At 38.2% G+C, this 19,367-nt stretch overlaps 1 protein-coding gene across 1 annotated transcript in view; it reads left to right on the top strand.

Moving 5' to 3' along the window:
* Nucleotides 1-5,127, top strand: part of kirrel3a (kirre like nephrin family adhesion molecule 3a) — a 130,190-nt gene extending 125,063 nt beyond the window's left edge. Inside the window, exons 15-16 of the mRNA XM_084400447.1 lie at nucleotides 467-553; nucleotides 3,382-5,127. Of these exons, the coding sequence (XP_084256573.1) occupies nucleotides 467-553; nucleotides 3,382-3,846 (552 nt within the window). The 3' untranslated portion in view covers nucleotides 3,847-5,127. The remainder of the gene's footprint in view (nucleotides 1-466; nucleotides 554-3,381) is intronic.
* Nucleotides 5,128-19,367: the final 14,240 nt, after the last annotated feature.

Below are 19,367 nucleotides of genomic sequence, written 5' to 3'. Positions count from 1 at the left end.
CAGAATGACGCCAATTTTGACACTGGTTTCCCACACATCGTATTTTATTATGTGCCTGGAATGATCACGTCTTCACTACCATTGGTGGTCACTGAATTGTTTGCATAAATAATTGTTGCTCATTTGCATAAAGCTATAATTTTCTCCGCCTTTTTTGCGTCGCTGGACACAACCACGTCACTGTCACGTGTTTTGTCCTCGCTTTAAGTCTCTGTCAGAGTAAAGGTTGTTTTTTTGTTGTTTTTTTGTCGTCTTCCTTCCCATCTACCCCTGCAGAACTCAAATCACAGCACTGCAGCATCCCTGAACTTTGACCGGGTTCAGATCAGACCACAGCTTTGATGGAATTTGTGTTCTTGCTAGATGCTGAAATTCTCCTGTACATGCTAACAGGCTGAAATCAATACCAGTCACTGGTGCTTCAGCACACATCTACTGCATCATCTCACTTTCTCTCTGCTTTTAGATGGAGAGATCCGAGTTTCAGCAAGAATCGGTGTTAAAACAGTTGGAGGTCCTGCAGGAGGAGGAGAGGGAGCTACAACACATTAAGGTGATGAACAGAGGGATGGAGATAAGGGGGGAAGAACTCTGCAGGACTCACATCTGTCACCATTAAAGAACCCCTGAGAGTCATTTCTCCATCACACTCATAAAAAACAGATTTAATACAACAGCCGCGTAATCTCACAGAATCTAATAAAGCAGAGTTGGGGGAACTCACGCTCTCTGACTTGTTTCAGAATTCCTGGCCACGTTCTTTTTCTTTACTGAGTCTGTAAAGAAATGTTCCTAAGTGGACGTGTTGTCATACTGACTGACTGCATGTCAGATCTCCAGTGCGCAAGTTTTCATTATGTTCTCTGGTAATTGAGAGTATACCGAGACGTTTGGTTGAATGTGCATGCTAATTCGTTTATGAAAGCCACTTGGCTAGACTTCAGTCTGGAACTTTTGCCTGGAACTTTTCAGCCCTTCAGATCATTTCAAAAGCTCAATATTTCAAGGGCTTGTTAAGATCTTTGGAATATGCACATTTAAGGCACTGCATCCATCATTAGTCAAATGTGCTTAGGCAAGCGTAACTAACAAGAGATGGAAACTTTGACTTGTGACTTTCTATTGAGTGGCATTTGCAGAGAGAAAAACATTTATCAAAGATAAAACATCATATTCTTTCCTTTAGATAAGTATGAAATGATATATAAGTATTTTAAATTAATTGTCTTGCAACAGGGTTTGTAAATCTAACCTACAGCATAAAAAATGACCACAAGGATTTTAGGATTTTAGACTTTTTATCAGCATAAACAATCTGTTCCTTACCATCAGTATTTAACGCAATCGTGTAACTCGTATGAAGAATATGAATGGTGAATTGTGTTACATTTGGAAGCAATCAGACTTACGATTTTCAGCTGCCAGACAATAAAACAAGTGTAAACATTCTATAGATTCAAGAACCAAGCCTATGGAGGGGCGAGGGGATGGAAAAATATGAGATGGGAGGAAAACAATTATTTTGATGCCTTTGCATTGTCGTGCATTGTTTTGCGTCCCTTTGGTAATCTTTGCGGTAGCGGAGTGAACATGGAAACATATGAGATGGGAGGAAAAATGATACTTAAATGCTTTTACTTTCTTTTGCAAAAGTCTTGCATTCCCCCAAGATACTTTATCTTTTGAGGAGCACAAAACCTTTGCAAAGAGAATACAATGTTTCTCAGGGGAACGCAAAACTTTTGCGAAGTGAACAAAGTTTCTTAAGGGTGAACAAAGTTTCTTAAGGGAACGCAAAACTTTTGCGAAGTGAACAAAGTTTCTTGGGAGAATGTAAAAGCATTTAAATAGATTTTTCCTCTATTTAAATATAGATTTTTCCTATCATAAAGACTTGAAAGTAGACTTGGACCAGTCGTGGTGAGTTTTGCAGGGGCAAATCAAGTAAAAAATCAACTTGGTCATCCTATTTTCTACACTTGCCTTAACAATCCCTCTAAGGCAAAATCGTCATCAACCGTCAATCTTCCATTCCATCTAGTACGATAAGCCATTGGCCCCCAATCAGAGAGGTGTGGCCTTGACTCTGACAGCAGTAAAAGTGAACACCATACTATTTTTTTTTTCCAGGAATCCTTGAGTTATTTCACCTCAGCACTCACACAAGGCCGCTAGGATTAAAAAGAGAGAGCAAATATATGTTATCTATATAGAAATTGGCCAAAAATAAAATGTGAGTGAATTTTTATGGAGATTATTTCGCATATTTAATACCGACAAGAAGCGTCAAGGCCCATTTAATTAGCTGATAACAGGATTTGACTGTTTATGCTGGAGATGACTGTTTCACACCACTAAACCATGTAATCTTCTTAGCGTGGGACAGTTATCAGTCTGTTCCCTAATTTCCATGTCACGCTGCCTATAATTAGTGTGAGCTGAACTTGACCTTGGCTTTTTACAGCTAACAAATACATGAGAGGAAAATTACAGTTTCCTTTTTCTTTTTCTCTCATTTAGCTTTTAATTCAGACTGAAAGGTGTATACTATAAAAGTTCGGTAATATAAATAATTGTTTGCTAAAGTGAATAATTGTGCTAACAGTTTTTGGGATAAACAGATTATTTAGATGGCAAGATTCATTTGATGTGTTTAATGATTTATTGCTACCATAGCGCTGCGCCATGCATATGTAATTTAAGTCATTGCCATTCTTTTTCCAATTACTTATTTGCATAGAAAGTGTTCAAATTATTAACTCTTTCCTCGCCAGAGTTTTTTTTAAAAAAAAAGGTGTCAGCTACCACCAGCATTTTTGATCATTTTCTCAAAAATGTCATAGCCCCCAGAATATTTTGTTGTATGAATATGCAGTATATCAAAAGAAAGAACAGAGCCTCTGCTTTAAAAAACACACATTCTTCACACATTCTTTTTTATCAACACTTGAATGTGGGTCAATTTCATTAAAAAAAGCAACATTCTAATCAAAAAGCTGAGAAAACATTATTTTTGTCGAAGACTACATTCAAATGGGATTCAGAACGATGATCAAAACATAGATGGAGTAGATCGAGTCCATCAACACCCCCAAAGCTTCACAGTCCCCATAGCTCGTCCTGGGTCGACATTTCATTCAGTAACGTTTTGCTTATATATGCTATCGCTTGTTTCTGCTTCTTTTTCGCCTGTGTTTTGATCCGGAGATTCAGTACTCTTTCAGAAGATGGGTCATAGCGCCCCCCTAGCATATAACAGTGAAAACACAGAAAGCCTGAAAATTCTGTCAATGGCGGGGAAGCGTCGTCTCATAAATGGCGGAAATTTCCGTCAGGAAAGAGTTAAATGATTGATGAAATGTATTTATTTATATCTAATAGGATCCAACCAATGGATACTACAGTGTGAACACCTTCAAAGAACAGACGACCCCGACCATTTCTCTGACAGCCAACCAGAACACAGAGGTCCGAAACCCTGCCACGGCGACCCTCGGGAAGCACCGCGTCCCCACCGGCATGTCTTACACCAATATTTACAACACGCTGGGTGCCGGTCCCAACCGCCTATACGACTACAGCCAGCGTTTCGTGCTGGGCATGGGCAGCAGCTCCATCGAACTGTGCGAACGCGAGTTCCAGAGGGGATCTCTGAGCGACTCCAGCTCGTTCCAGGACACGCAGTGCGACAGCAGTGTCAGCAGCTACAGCAAGCAGGATGGATACGTGCAGTTCGACAAAGCTAGCAAAGCCTCTGCGTCGTCTTCATCCCACTACTCACAGTCGTCGTCCCAAAACTCGGACCTGACCCGACCGCTGCAGAAACGAATGCAGACGCACGTTTAACGTGAGCATCGTATGTGTTTTTGAACGAACACTAAAGGTGAGTCACCTGTGCTTCATGCATCATTCGTGGACAAATTCAAGCGTCGCTAGCTTGGAAAGACAATACCGACATCTCAAGCTCATTTTTCTGTATATTTTGAAATGTAACGTGTTTTTTAGATCTCGTGTTCTTTGTGGAAGGCTTGCGAGTTTGTTTTTTGGATGTTGTTTTATAACATGACAATCAGGAGTCCATACACACAATCGCCATTGACTATCACGATGAGCCGATCTAATCTGTTCCGCGCAGCCTGGGATCCGGTTCCTGGCAGTCGGATTCGGGGAAAACTCGAGGCTTGTATTCGTTTTTCGTTTTTTTTTATAAGGAGCCAAACTTGGGCCGTTTTGTAGTTCTTCTGCTGTGGCCCAAAGCACAAGGGTGTCTGTTCAATGCCAACCGCAGTGTTTCTCTGCTGATAAAGAAATCTAAACGAGAGGATGAGTTATCCTCCTGAGGTCATCGCTGAAAATTATCATTCTGTGCTTTTCTAAAGACTGTAAGATAGATATCACTTGTGTGCACTAAAATGTTTTTTATTCATCTCTCTCCGTGGTCTCTCGTCTTTATTATTTCATGCTTTGTGTTTCTTTTTCTTTTCAATGCTATGCGAATGTGTGGCCAAACTGCATGTGTGGAGAGTTCTTCAGGATCTTTTGCTAACGTGGACCGCGTAGTGTTTACATGCCAGAGACCAGAATGTAAATCCCAGTTTTTCCTCTTTATTTTCTTAACACGTATTTAATGTGAGCTGATCATTTCAAAACTTCATGGTTAATAAGTGCGTTTGCATATGTACACGTCCTGTGAATTCAAACGCTCTGTTGTTAAAAGCTTTTTTTATACCTCCAACAATGTGTTGTTGTTGTTGTTGTTTTTCAATGCATCATTGCTCATAAACCCATAAAGTAGTGGGAGTATGATTGAACTTTTTTTTCCCACGTCTTTATGATGTTCTGTTTATTTTAAGGCTGCCATATGTTTAAGCTCACTGTTTTAAGTAAGCTTCTCTTTCCCGCAGCCCCCCTGAATATCTAGCTTAAACGTTTACATTGCTTAATTGATGCAGGAAGTGCCTCCCGCCGTCGGATGAGCCTGCAGAACGTTCTGAGTGAGACTTTAACTCGAGCTGTGCATCAGAGCAATTACACTGATCAAATAATCATGATTACAAAATAAGTGTTGAATAAAACAGTGTGTGAGAAAGATGTTCTGTGGTCATTAAAGCTGAGGTGGCGTCTTTCTTTTTTTGGTCCATGTAATTTTCTTTCATGACTTGCTGTCAAATCCGATTATGCCAGCAGAGGGTCATTTCAAATATGCATGCTGTATGATGAATAGGTTATGAAAGTTTTCACTTATGCTTCATTTAAAGGAGACATATCAGATTTGCCTTGCTCTTTGGAAAGAAAACTCTAACACCGTGTGACAAACAGTCTGTTCACTCTAACAGTAAAAACACTGCATGATGCAACACTGTCACAGATAGTAAAAACATATGCAATGTTGAATATAGTAATAATGTGCAGCTAGATTTAGCTACTTAGCACAATGGCACATAAATAAAAACACAACTGACCAAGTTTCATGTTACATGCAACTGGTTAAGACAAAATGATGAGATGGCTTGTATTCACTTTACTGAATTTCATATGAAAAGTAGTAGTATAGTAGTAAAAAAAAAGCCTAAATTATGAGTATGCAAGAGAAGTGGACTTACACTCACCTAAAGGATTATTAGGAACACCTGTTCAATTTCTCATTAATGCAATTATCTAATCAACCAATCACATGGTGGCAGTTGCTTCAATGCATTTAGGGGTGTGGTCCTGGTCAAGACAATCTCCTGAACTCCAAACTGAATGTCAGAATGGGAAAGAAAGGTGATTTAAGCAATTTTGAGCGTGGCATGGTTGTTGGTGCCAGACGGGCCAGTCTGAGTATTTCACAATCTGCTCAGTTACTGGGATTTTCACGTACAACCATTTCTAGGGTTTACAAAGAATGGTGTGAAAAGGGAAAAACATCCAGTATGCGGCAGTCCTGTGGGCGAAAATGCCTTGTTGATGCTAGAGGTCAGAGGAGAATGGGCCGACTGATTCAAGCTGATAGAAGAGCAACTTTGACTGAAATAACCACTCGTTACAACCGAGGTATGCAGCAAAGCATTTGTGAAGCCACAACACGCACAACCTTGAGGCGGATGGGCTACAACAGCAGAAGACCCCACGGGGTACCACTCATCTCCACTACAAATAGGAAAAAGAGGCTACAATTTGCACAAGCTCACCAAAATTGGACAGTTGAAGACTGGAAAAATGTTGCCTGGTCTGATGAGTCTCGATTTCTGTTGAGACATTCAGATGGTAGAGTCAGAATTTGGCGTAAACAGAATGAGAACATGGATCCATCATGCCTTGTTACCACTGTGCAGGCTGGTGGTGGTGGTGTAATGGTGTGGGGGATGTTTTCTTGGCACACTTTAGGCCCCTTAGTGCCAATTGGGCATTGTTTAAATGCCACGGCCTACCTGAGCATTGTTTCTGACCATGTCCATCCCTTTATGACCACCATGTACCCCTCCTCTGATGGCTACTTCCAGCAGGATAATGCACCATGTCACAAAGCTCGAATCATTTCAAATTGGTTTCTTGAACATGTCATGACAATGAGTTCACTGTACTAAAATGGCCCCCACAGTCACCAGATCTCAACCCAATAGAGCATCTTTGGGATGTGGTGGAACGGGAGCTTCGTGCCCTGGATGTGCATCCCACAAATCTCCATCAACTGCAAGATGCTATCCTATCAATATGGGCCAACATTTCTAAAGAATGCTTTCAGCACCTTGTTGAATCAATGCGACGTAGAATTAAGGCAGTTCTGAAGGCGAAAGGGGGTCAAACACAGTATTAGTATGGTGTTCCTAATAATCCTTTAGGTGAGTGTAAATTTGTTAACATTAGTTTATGCATTGTGTATCAAGAAGTAACAATGATGAACAACAATTTTACAGCATTTAATAATCTTGGTAATGTTCATTTCTAAATATACCAATACATTGCCAATGTACTATGTATGAATATGAATTACTGATGAACAACTTGCAACCTTTGCAGGAGCTCCGTTCACCGCTGAATCGGTGCCAGGAGGAGAAATATCACATAGTTGTGAAAGTGAGAAAAAAAAAAGTCTGTGCTGTAGAATATTAACAGGTATGATTGCAGACAGTTAAGTTATCCTCACGAGCTATACGCATATGCACCTTGTAGTCTGATTCGAGAACAAATGAGTCTTCTTTTTATAGACCTCATTACCAGTGTAGTCTGAATAATGACTCTTATGAGTCGGTAGGCATAGGCCTACTTTCTTTTGAATAGCCAATAATTACTTTGTGACTGATAAAAAAAATTCTGTTCTTACTATGAATGTGTGTAGTATGAACATAACCAAGGGTTAAAGTGGGTACCTCAGATAAATTAATAAATAAATAGATGAATTAATATCAATGTCGCGTGAACCATCAAATCGCAGCCAGCCTATCAACATGAAATATACATTCAAAATCACCTATGTCACATGCATATTGCTGCATATTTATACCTGAGAATGCTTGATGCGTTTCCACAACGCATGATGCCTAAGGTAACGTCTGGCAATTCCACCAACTGCTGTAAACGTAGCCTATAGTTCGTATTATTTAAAATTACTGGGTTAGTAACAGACGTCTTCCAATTCCAAAGCTTGTAGAAGGTTCCTACTGGTAATACTGACTAGGCTACAGCTTTCCTGGTAGCCTTGAGTAAATTAACTTGTCTCAGAAAATGATTCATAAAACATATAAATATAAGTTGAGCCTAAGTTTATTTTCTTCACTGAAACAGACAAAAATGAAAAGACTATCAGTAAAAGTTCAGCTTTAGGAGGAGAAGAAATAGGGCAGGATAAGGAGACTGAGAGAAAAAGAAAGATGGAGATGAGGAGAGAGTAGGTATTGGCATGGTTTTAAAGCTATTTCTTATCCATTTTTTGGCCTTCAAAAGTCCTAAATTGCACATATGTAGGTCCGAGAAATCCACATTTTCTCGGGGGAGCATGCCGCCCAACCCCCCTAACTTTTTATGTTTTGTGAACGTAGCATCGTCATCATATCAGTGTAGATGTAAGTGGACCAAAATAAAACCATTAAAATATCAAGTAAATAAGTATTGTGACACTTGGTGCCACAGTGACACTCTTCTCTTGTCCCAAAAAGTATTGCTTTACCACGATACTCAATATGTTGTCCTATACGGTGAGTCATTTTTCCCTGTTGCACCTACACAAAGTTTGAAGGTTCCCCCACCTGCCAAATCCCACTTTAACCACTGAACATAACCCAGATGTAGGCTACTATTCACCAAGTTGTCATTATCATGTGACTTAGTTACATCTCTTCACTGCCCTTCACAAATCCTGTCCCTTGGCCTCATGGGATAGAGTGTCCATTTGCGCACTTCGGAATCTTGCTGGAAATCTCTTTTGTCACATACTGTTTTTCGTATAGTAGGGGAAGTATGTGATTTGAGATGCAGCCAGTGACTTTCATGAGCCGGTTCAGAGTAGTCTGATTCCAGAACGAATGACTCTAATGAGCTGAGGGGAGTTTAGTTCTAACTCTAATCAAACTGCCTAATCAAGTTATCCTGAAGATAAGCTGGTTCTGATATGTGTTTCATTAGGGTTGGAATTGAACTCCAGGAACGGAATTAAATAGCTATATGATACGTTAATAGATGATGTTGTTCGATCTTAGCTGTTCGATGATACCTACCTAATGGCTAATGAACTAACAAAATAACATACATGAGCATAGAAAATGCTCTCTTTAAAATCTTTAAAAGCAGTCATAAGATCCTCCTATTCAAATCTAAGATGAATAGGCCCTCCTTGAATAAAGCGAAAGAGGACATGCAAACCTACCTGATATAATCTCCCTGCCGGGATAGCATTAGTGATATTTCACAAACCCTCCAAACATCTTTATACAAATGAGTTCTACTGTGGCTTTAATCCATCATCTTGGCTTTTAAAGGTTGGCCTGACCACGACGGATCCATCTTGAAACTAAATGGACTTCAAAGGATGATCTTACTCGAGCTACAGAGCCTCGTGTTTGCACTGGATTAAATTACAGTCCTTGTTGCTTCCGGCTTTGTCATCTTAATCGAAAGTCTAGTCACACACTTCGTAAGTGCAGCTATTTGGAAAAGCCTTCATCAGCACATTCTCCAGTTGCCTGCGCTGTGTGTGTGGAGCCCTGAGTGCTGGAGCTGAATTTGCCTATCTGTTGTGACCAGCGCTGAGTAAATTACTTCTGCAGCCACTTTCAGGATGCATCTATTGATTCTACACACGGCCAGAAGTGATGGCAGCTTAATGCTTCAATTTAGCCCCATCCAGACTGCACACAACTTTTGAGCTCGTGCCTTGAACTTTATCGGCGCTGCTGCACACACACACACACACACACACGTGATGTTGTGGACACAGGTGCGCGCGTGGTCAGAGCTGCTCAACCGAGTCTTCTCGCGCACTCAAATTTACAGCAGACACCAAGATCTTTATGTAAATTAAGATACAAGTATGCACATTTATATCCCTCCAAGCGCTCCGAAACTGATGATCACAGCATGCTGGGAGCCTCAGAAATATGACATATGAAGCCCTAAATAAACGTCGTCATTCCTCATCCTGCGCTGTGCGAAACCTGCTGGAAAATGATTCAAGCCTCTGAATGTATGATGAAACATTTCTATAAACCCGAGCTTCATACGGGCGCTGCGTGAGACGTATATCTGCACTCCATCCTCCTGAACGACACTGTGCATCTGGTGGTTAATCATACTGAAAATTCAAAACAGAGACAATCTGAGAGGAAGTGGTAAAAAAAAAAAAAAAAACATATGATTTATTGTGTTTCTGCCCCAAGGTTATTATGGTTAAATAAGACTATTAAGCCTAAGTATCACTTTATCATTAGCCAATGCAAGACCTAGCCTATTAAATAACAATAAACCATAGTGCTTATTAATTTTAGTTAATGTAAAATATATTTTCATCTATAATGAGTTATGAACAGTGTTAATGCATTAAGTAATTAATTACTGTAGTTTAATATTTTTAAGGGCTGACACTTAAGTTTTCTGTTATTGAATTAGTTACTTCTGAATTGAATACTGATGACTACTGAACAATTCATAAAACATTAGTGCACTATACAAAATATTGTTGGTTTAACTTAAAAAAGTAAGTTACCTGGTTGCCTTAAAATATTGAGTTCACTGAAATAAGAAAATGTTGTTGATACAATGGAGATTAATTTAATCAACAGAAACTCAAAATATGTTATCTGAACCATGTTAATTATCTAAGTTGATTTGACATCAAAATGTAATGTCTAATGTCAAAGTTTTTAATGTAACCTCCCTTTACGTACGTTTGTCAGTTCAAGAATAATTTATGCAACTTCATATTATTTGTTTGAAAGAATTAAAAGAGCGGTTCCATCCTTGTATTGTTCAACTGGCCGAGACTGATAAGAGATTTAGAAAGTAGTTAGTAATGCAATACTTTTTAGAGAGAGACAGTAATTAGTACAGTAATCTAATTACAGTGTTGTAGATGCAATTTGTAGCTAGTAATCAATTACTTTTTTAGATTAACTTACCTAACACAGGTTATAAAAGGCAACGGACAAAAACAAAATCAATCCTTGCAAAACTAGCACTATAATGAAATATTTTACGAATTGTTTATGTGCAGGTTTGAACAAGTTGTGGTGCTGTTAGGGATGATAATTACACTTACACTACAAAAACAAGGACAAAACTCATTTTAAGGAGTAAAATCTTTATTTAAAAAGTATTTATTCTCCATTAAAACTTCCTAAACTGAAAAATGAAATTTTCAATACAATAGTACCCTGTTTTTGACAGATTGTTATTTTTCTTGAGAACATCTTGAAGATTAAGTAGAAAACGTTCCATTTTTTTTTCTGTGTGTAATGAACCGATGAAGTTTAGAATCAACCCGCTGCTCAACAACAGCACAAAGCAATTAGCAGCGCAACACAAAATATTAAAAAAGAATCAATTCAAAACTGCTCGTCTACTGGCGCTGTATTTTTTTTTTTCCCCCACTGCACATATGGCAAGAGGAAGTCATGTAATGGAAAGAAATCACTATGCAACCTTTAGTCGAGATGAGCTCAGGAACAGAGAGCATCACATGACAGCAGAATAAGATGATTTCTTCTAGATCATCTCTCCGCTAAACTGCTCTGAACGAGGTTAAGGGACCCCTGAGCAGCTGATGGTGTCGGAGTTGACTTCCTTGCTTAACCTTTTTGAGAGCAGGGCAAATACAAACATTGTGGAAAACTGGGGGAAAAAGGGTCGTATCAGGTGACAGAGGAACTCGGCTCCGTTCATTCGTCATTTCCTTTCAAAGGAGACTCGAGGATGTACAAATGGGAGGCCTTTTCTGAAGATTCGCACGCACGGTTAAATTGTGAATCATTTGCCTACAACTATCACTAAATATAAACGCATTTTCCGTGTTTAAATTAGCATATACTATTTCTGCAGTATTTTTCTGTATGTTTGAAATACCTGGATGACTGTAAAATAATGTGTCTCACAAACACTGTCCTGGAAAGCCTGGTAATATCAGGGAATTATTTTCACCCCTGGAAATGTATGATGGTGAGCTCTGGAAAAGTCATGGAAATGTATAAAATGTTAAAAGGTCATGGAAAAATCATGGAAATGTCTAAAGTCAATGTATTTCTTTGCTTGAAATGACTCTTTGTGGACTGTAATCTATCAAATGAGTTTTAAAAATGACTTAAAAGGTTGTGATTTCGGAGCTTTGTGCATCATTTGCTGTGATTGCTTGTTCTATCATATCTAATGTTCTGTCTAACCGATGACTAGAAACATTTATATTGACTATAAAAAAACATTCCGTTACTTTTGCATGACCTTTTAACATTTTATTAATTTCCATGACTTTTCCAATATCTAATAAAAAGGCAAAATGTCAGTAAAAAAAAAATCATTTGCAATGATGCACAATGCAATGCAATGCATTTGACTGTCCAAAAAGGGTCAGAAATAATTACAGTTGAAATTGTACAATCTTTTACTTCAGTATTTATGAGATGTTACGCAATCACAACATTATGGCATGGCACAAGCTGATTGGCTCTGCTGATCCTGCAGCCAATTAAATTGCTTGCTCGACATTTAAATAGTCTGGTTCAGTGTTTGCTGTAAGCTAGTCCTCGTCCTCAGAGTTCCTCTGAAGCCCTCCACCTCCCCCAGCTCCACCTGCCTAGATATTATATGAGTTTTATGTCTGTCTATTTATTCAGCAGCAGCATAGCAGATCTACCCCTGGTTTCACAGACAAGGTTTAAGTCTAGTCCCAGACTAAAATGTTTTAACTGAAAGCAACTTGCACTGATACACAACAGTACTTTCAGATACTGGCACAACAGTAATTTCTAAGGCACATTTATAAAAGATACTTCAATGCCCAACTAAGGCCTAATCCTGGCTTAATCTAAACCCTGTCTGTGAAACCGGGCCTAAAATACATACATTTAACTAATATAACTAAATAGCCTACTTAAAATGTCATGTGGTGACAGTGTACTGCTGGAACACATGACCACATGATTCTGTGAATGGCATCCAGTTCATGATCTTGGAGATCTTTTAATCTCATTTTGAGTAAAAAATGTCCTAACACAGTCCAATCAAAGTTTGTTATGTTGTATTCTTCCTATTTTGGCAGCAGTCAATCATCTGGGTTTCAGGAAACGGAAACACATTCTATACATGGGCTAATGATTTACCCCTATTTAAGCAAGACATTTAAGGCTGGGCCAAAAATCATAGATTTAACAGTTTTGTTCCTATAGTGTGTGAAGTGTCGCAATGTGGCTGAGACACACACCACACACACTAACATATTCCATTCACAACCAGAGACCCGACTATGAACATGGGAAATCTCGCAAAATCTCTTGGTCAATTGTGACTTTAGAGTAAATAAACATGCCGATAATAGTGATTGAACTGCTTTTTTACAGAAAATGTGTGGTAAAAAAAGTAAAAGAAAAAGGCAGGGACGAAGTCGTATACGCCCGTCTTCCGTCAGCTTTCTGATTTGGTATCGTTTTGTTCCATGTGACAATCTACAGAGTGCATGTGCGTTTGTCCTCGGGGTTCCACACACAACAGGATATTCACTCTTAACACACCTCACACCACAGGAAAATGGTAAGATAATAAAGTAGAACCATCAAGATAATCGGGACTTTACCTGGGAGACGTGGGCCCAAAATCGACCCGATTATCTTGTAGTGTTTGGGTGCCTTTAGGATGATGGACACGTCCAGTCTTGCTTTGACTATTTGCCTTTTGTAATTAATATCAGAGGCAGTTGAGCTGGTCAATGGCAAACTAACTTCTGACATTTTGTCTCTGAGCTCTCTAAGGGACCCTCACAAATCAATATGCATGTCAATTATTATTTTTTTCAGCCCCCGTTGTTCTCTCTGTTGACCTGGAGTATCACAAATATCCCCCATCCAGCCTTTTTACACAGCTCAAATTACTCATAAATGAGTCATTCGTTCCAGCTGAAAGCGTCTTTCATGGATTGATCTTTATTCACAGATAATGACCATAATGCTCTACACAGATGTTTTTGTAAAACTTTAGCTTTAATTGGCTCGCTCTGCTTTAGAACTTAATTGCAATGTCTTTTGAATGAGTTTGTCCTTGTCTTTTTTGGAAAATCCGGAGCAGATTAAACTTCTGTTTTGGACACAAAGACCACATTAACTGTCGATGAAATATCTCTTAATCTCAGACTGTATTGTTGATGCTGGTGCAATGATTCATTTTCAGATGTATGTTTAAGGTTATCTACTCTTGGTGAAAAATTAAAGAGTTTTCTTTCAATTAAACACCCTATTTGCAGAGCATAAATCTTCTAAACCTTTATTTGACTGTATAATTCATATTATGAGATTTAAATTCAAATGTTCTCTCACTCAGGACAAACCTAATACTTGCAAATGAGCCAAATAGCTACATTATGATAATGTATTATAAAACAGCAACACAAAATTACAGCAAAACGAAGAAAAAAACAACAACAACAACAATTTTTTTTACAGAGCTCAAGCAACCAAACACCCACTTCCCCCGATGGATGGCTTCATGCACGATGAAAGCCGATGAGCTGCAAATCCCCGTCTCGTTCTGCTGATGAGGTCTGAAATACCTCACGGCGTGATACCTGCTCGCAAACCAAATGCTGACAATTACCATCTGTAATTAATTGTCATTTGTATTATGCACATGAGGATGGTCCAATAATTGTTCATGATTGCACAATCACAGACTAATTAGGTTGACATTATCAGCATTTTAAAGAAGGGAAAATGAAAAGAGAGGGAGAGAGTGGGTTTTGTTTTCTTCGCCTTATGAAAGTTTAGTTAGTTAGTTAGTTAGTCAGTCAGTCAGTTAGTTAGTTAGTTAGTTAGTTAGTCAGTTAGTCAGTCAGTCAGTCAGTTAGTTAGTTAGTTAGTTAGTCAGTCAGTTAGTTAGTCAGTCAGTTAGTCAGTCAGTCAGTTAGTCAGTCAGTTTGTTAGTTAGTCAGTCAGTCAGTCAGTTAGTTAGTTAGTTAGTTAGTTAGTCAGTCAGTCAGTTAGTCAGTCAGTCAGTCAGTCAGTCAGTTTGTTAGTTAGTCAGTCAGTCAGTCAGTTAGTTAGTTAGTTAGTCAGTCAGTCAGTCAGTCAGTCAGTCAGTCATTTAGTCAGTCAGTTAGTTAGTTAGTCAGTCAGTCAGTCAGTTAGTTAGTCGGTCAGTTAGTCAGTTAGTTAGTTGACCTTTATTGTCTCCCTTGGGACAAATTTGTCTTGGGCAAACCAGAGAGCAGGTCAACACACACCATCAACCCACAACACAATTACAAACCATCTACAGTTGCATTCAAGAATCATATAACACAAGATGAAACATTGCATAACATTTCCAGATGCCCTACTTCAATCATTGTAATATTCCATTATACCTACACCTTAGAAAAAAAAAGAAAGAAAGAAACACATTACACACTCTTCATTTATAATTGTTCAATAATTTAACTGAGGGCATCAGTTCTTACTCTTTATGAAGAATATAGCTTGAACCACCAATATGAGGCTCTGCATCTCTGAAATATCTTTTGAAGAGTAAATGGGGGCAACATGGCAATTATTTTTCCAGCTCTTCTAACCACGTTCTGAAGTTGTGACCTATTTTTAATGGACAGATTACTAATGATAACCGTAGCATATGATAGATTCAATGGCTACTCTATAGAACAGTAGCAAGGTACTTTAATCCACAACTTAAACCCTGAGCCTTCGCAGAAAGTGCAAGCGCTGATTCATTCGTGTACAAACATACTCCACTTGGAACCCCTTGGAACTGAGAATCAAAGTAAATCCCTAAATACTTACATGTTGTTACCTGCACCACTTGCTCCGCATAAATTGATTGCCAACAAACAAACCTCGAGTCAAGTTATTGGACTCATAATGACATTTGAAAAGCAGTTTAACCAATTAGATTTTTACATTTTTGGAAGCCAACACAATGCTATTGTGTTTTAGTATGTTGCTGTGAGGTTACCAAGATATAAGCATTTATGTGCTATAGTCTCAGTCCCAACCCGTGTGGAAAAAGTCTCACTGCTTTCATTAGAAGCTTCCAGTAATGTGAATGGAACAGAGCTTCGAAACACTTTGCTTTGGTTGCAAATGAGTGGTTCGGGAACTTACCAAGACACGTGATTTCAACTAACGAGGCTTTGTTACGTCATACTGTTTCGAATGTTTCAAAATTCGGATGGTTTGCAGAATGAACCCCTAAACGAGTAGCCTATGGCAAGCCATAGATAATGATTTAAACTGATCTCAGTTTTATAAAGTAGGTTAATTTTTTATTAATGTAATGAATGGTAATACTTATGCGTGTATAATACAAACAAAGGAGAATGATATTTAATTGCTTCTAATTGACCTAGTTTACCAAGCCCTGCCTAACAACACACAAAACAAGCACTACGCATTAATAAAAGAGCACTAATTTTACAGAACAGTCATACTTAATTGTATTTAATTATTTGTAGATTACGTTTAATAGATCCTACTTTCATGAAAACATTTTAATTGGTTTGTAATGTGTGTCATTTATAAATGGATAGATTTTTTTCATTGTAGGCTATTTATGTACACATTTTGACCAGCAAATGCTGTCCATCTTTTTTATGTAAAGAGGACTGATCACAACTGGTAGAGTCAATGTAGATGCAATGTGTATAGTTACATTTTTGGAGAGGCATACGACATGTGTATATGATCAATAGTTCTAAAATGAAAAAAATTACAACCAATGCAAATTTGTAGAAATATATATGTAAGTCACAGGCCTTATATATGAGGGAGACATCAATCTCAAAGGTCTCAATTACATCTTTGACACGGCCACTGATTCTGCTGACCCACAAATCAGCCGTGGTCTGTGTATTTTATGTTCTACATAAATTATAAGCCATTGAGAAAGCACACGAACAGACGCTCCATCAACAGCTGTTATTGACACGGGCACTTTGCAACTAGACTTAAAGATAAATCACAGTGTGCTTATTGACATTTGGAAAATGCCGGCATGGGTCGACCCCGCACGCTGACGGCATACAAAGCTGTGTTGGTGCTAATCCAGTCCCTCACGAGCGTGTTTTACAGTTTCATTTCGGCTGAGGGATTTACATGGATTCATTTGGAAGTCGTCAGACTGAAACAGAGATGTCAATGACTGCTGATAAAACAGTGCCGTTTCCCAGACATTCAAACAGAGCATCAAATCTCGCAAAGATCCACTGACTTTTAAAAATCTTCTAAATGAAAAGGTTCAACCTTTTAAATTCCCCATTGGTTTAGGTGCCGTTCTTCTGTGCCTTTGGGTTTTGGGTTTTTAATTAAAGGAAAGGGTATGGGGACCTTCATTTAAAATGATGGTTTAGCTTTTAAAAGCCAGGGTGAAAGCGGTGCTTCTTGAAATGAGTGCTAGAATGGACTGAGTTAAACTAATTCCTCATTGTCGGCACAGATGAATGCTCAGCTTGAAAGGAAATTCTTCGAAAAAGGAAATTACCTCGGCCACTGTAGTCTAATGCCACAGATTGGTTGTACAGAGGCAAAACTACAGCATTTCTAAAACAGCTTGGAATAGTCTTATGTCAGTTTCAAATCGATGTCTAATCAGATATATGACCGTGCAAAATGAATCACATTGGCTTCCAAGGCTACAAACTGATGACTACCATTTGAGATAATTGTTAAAAAATACCTGGTGCAATAGTATTTGAAAGTCTGATTCACGTTTAATTGTTTTGTTCAGATGACTCATTTAACTCCTTATAATCTAAAAATGCTGGGTTGTTTCAACACATGTTTGGGTCAAATATGGACAAACCCAACCATTTATATTTTTGAATGAAATTTTTAAACCCAACGGTTGGGTTTGTCCATATTTGACCCAAACATATGTTGAAATAACCCAGCATTTTTAGTCTCTGTGAGACAGAAACTCCATTAGACTTTGAGCACATGAAATTTCTACTGCAAAAAAACATGTGTGTTCTCTTAATTCAGCCAAGAGGTCGCGGCCATCTTATGCGCCATGACTTATCGATCTTCTATTGTTCACACGTCTTTACATGATACAAATCACACGTCACGTTCTAGGAAATTACAAGTTGTAATGACGTGAACGCTTTTTAAACATTGGAATCTCGCAAAAATGTGAAACTTCTTTGCATGAGCTTGTGTTTCCGGTCTCTAGCATTTGTATGCGTATAAATAGAAGTCAATAAAAATGTAGTTTTCCCCTACAAAAACACAAGTATTTTACGAGATGGTGATTTTATATGAATTCATATGATTTGATTCGAATAAAAACCTACGATTCAATTGAATCTCATTATAAAGGCACACCCCTAAACCTACCTGTCACTGGGGTTTAAACTGATCGTATGAAAACGTTCGAATGAGATCGTACGAATTTGTACGAATTGGCCACTAATTCAGCAAAACGTAAAATAGTTACGAATTGTCTTGAGATTGTGTTGGATTGTCCAATGCTGCATTGTTTCTGATTGTATTTAATGAATCAAACTCACAGCTCTCAAAAGTTCTTACAATTGAGTCATTCAGATTGGTCACATTGCATAAACGTAGTCTCGCTGTAACCCGTGCAGGCCAAGAGAGTCTGTTTGTTCAGTGGGTAATGGTCTCACTGTTGGGTTAAACATGGCTTTAATTGTGCATCAGAGTGGATTATGGGACTCTTGGCCAATGTGTTACAGAATGCTAAGGCTAAAGATCAGGGCTGGCAACTAGAAGGTTGCTTGTTCAAGCCTTATATAGTGAGCTTTTCAGCAAGGCACTTTGCATTATTCCTAATTACTGTGCCATATGAAAAACTGCAAATTAATGTCAGTGCTAATAGCTAGTTTTCTCCATATGTAATAAAACTCCTTTTCCAGGGAGATTGTTCCTCTAATACGTGTACTATGTGTCAGTTTGGATAAATGTGTACTAAATGGCTGCTTACTAGTTTGCAGACCTTAAATAGTGCTGTTGTGCTGATGTGTGGATTTAAATATGCTGAGAGAAATATAGTGTTTTATACTAGCCCATATATTATACACTTTTAGGTTCTTTAGTGGCATTGCACAAAAGGTTGTTTAGTGGAAAAAGGTACTGTGAATTGTTCAAACGTTCTTCACAATAAGAAAAAAAGCGATATGGCATTGCTGTAAAAAACTCTTTTGGATCCTTCATTCTCAAGAGTGTATGTAATTTTATAATATAATACTATATATAATAATATTGCATAATAATCAAGCATCCAACATTTGTAGAATTTTATGAATGTCAAGTGTCAAAAGAGTTCTGCATGCCCAGATTTCTTATTACTGACTTATATAATGTTATTTTTTTTCTAAGCTATAAAGGCATCTGAGAGCAACATTTTTAGGCAAACAACATTTTTATAATTCTTCCCATGAACTCTCTCCAGGTATGTGGCTTGCTCTCTAATGGAAAATGTAGAAGATGCTGGAGTACTTGAAGCAACAGATCAAGTTGTTCAATCAATGGTACCATTGATTTCTACTGTCTTAAACAGCCTAGAATATGATGTTTGGGGTATCAAGCAATGCTCAAAATGGCCCTAGACCATGTTACAGTATGGAATAACCATGAGTCATGTTGCAAAGCTGTCTTTAAAGCATCTTCAGTCTGTATTTCTGCAGTGACAGGTTTCACATAGGCCACTAAACAATTTATCAGATTGGATTTTCACATTTCCCAGGA

The sequence above is a fragment of the Rutilus rutilus genome (assembly GCF_951802725.1).
Source record: "Rutilus rutilus genome assembly, chromosome: 25".
Taxonomy (NCBI): domain Eukaryota; kingdom Metazoa; phylum Chordata; class Actinopteri; order Cypriniformes; family Leuciscidae; genus Rutilus; species Rutilus rutilus.
Note: the sequence above shows the minus strand (reverse complement) of the source record. Positions and strands in the feature narration are given on the sequence as shown.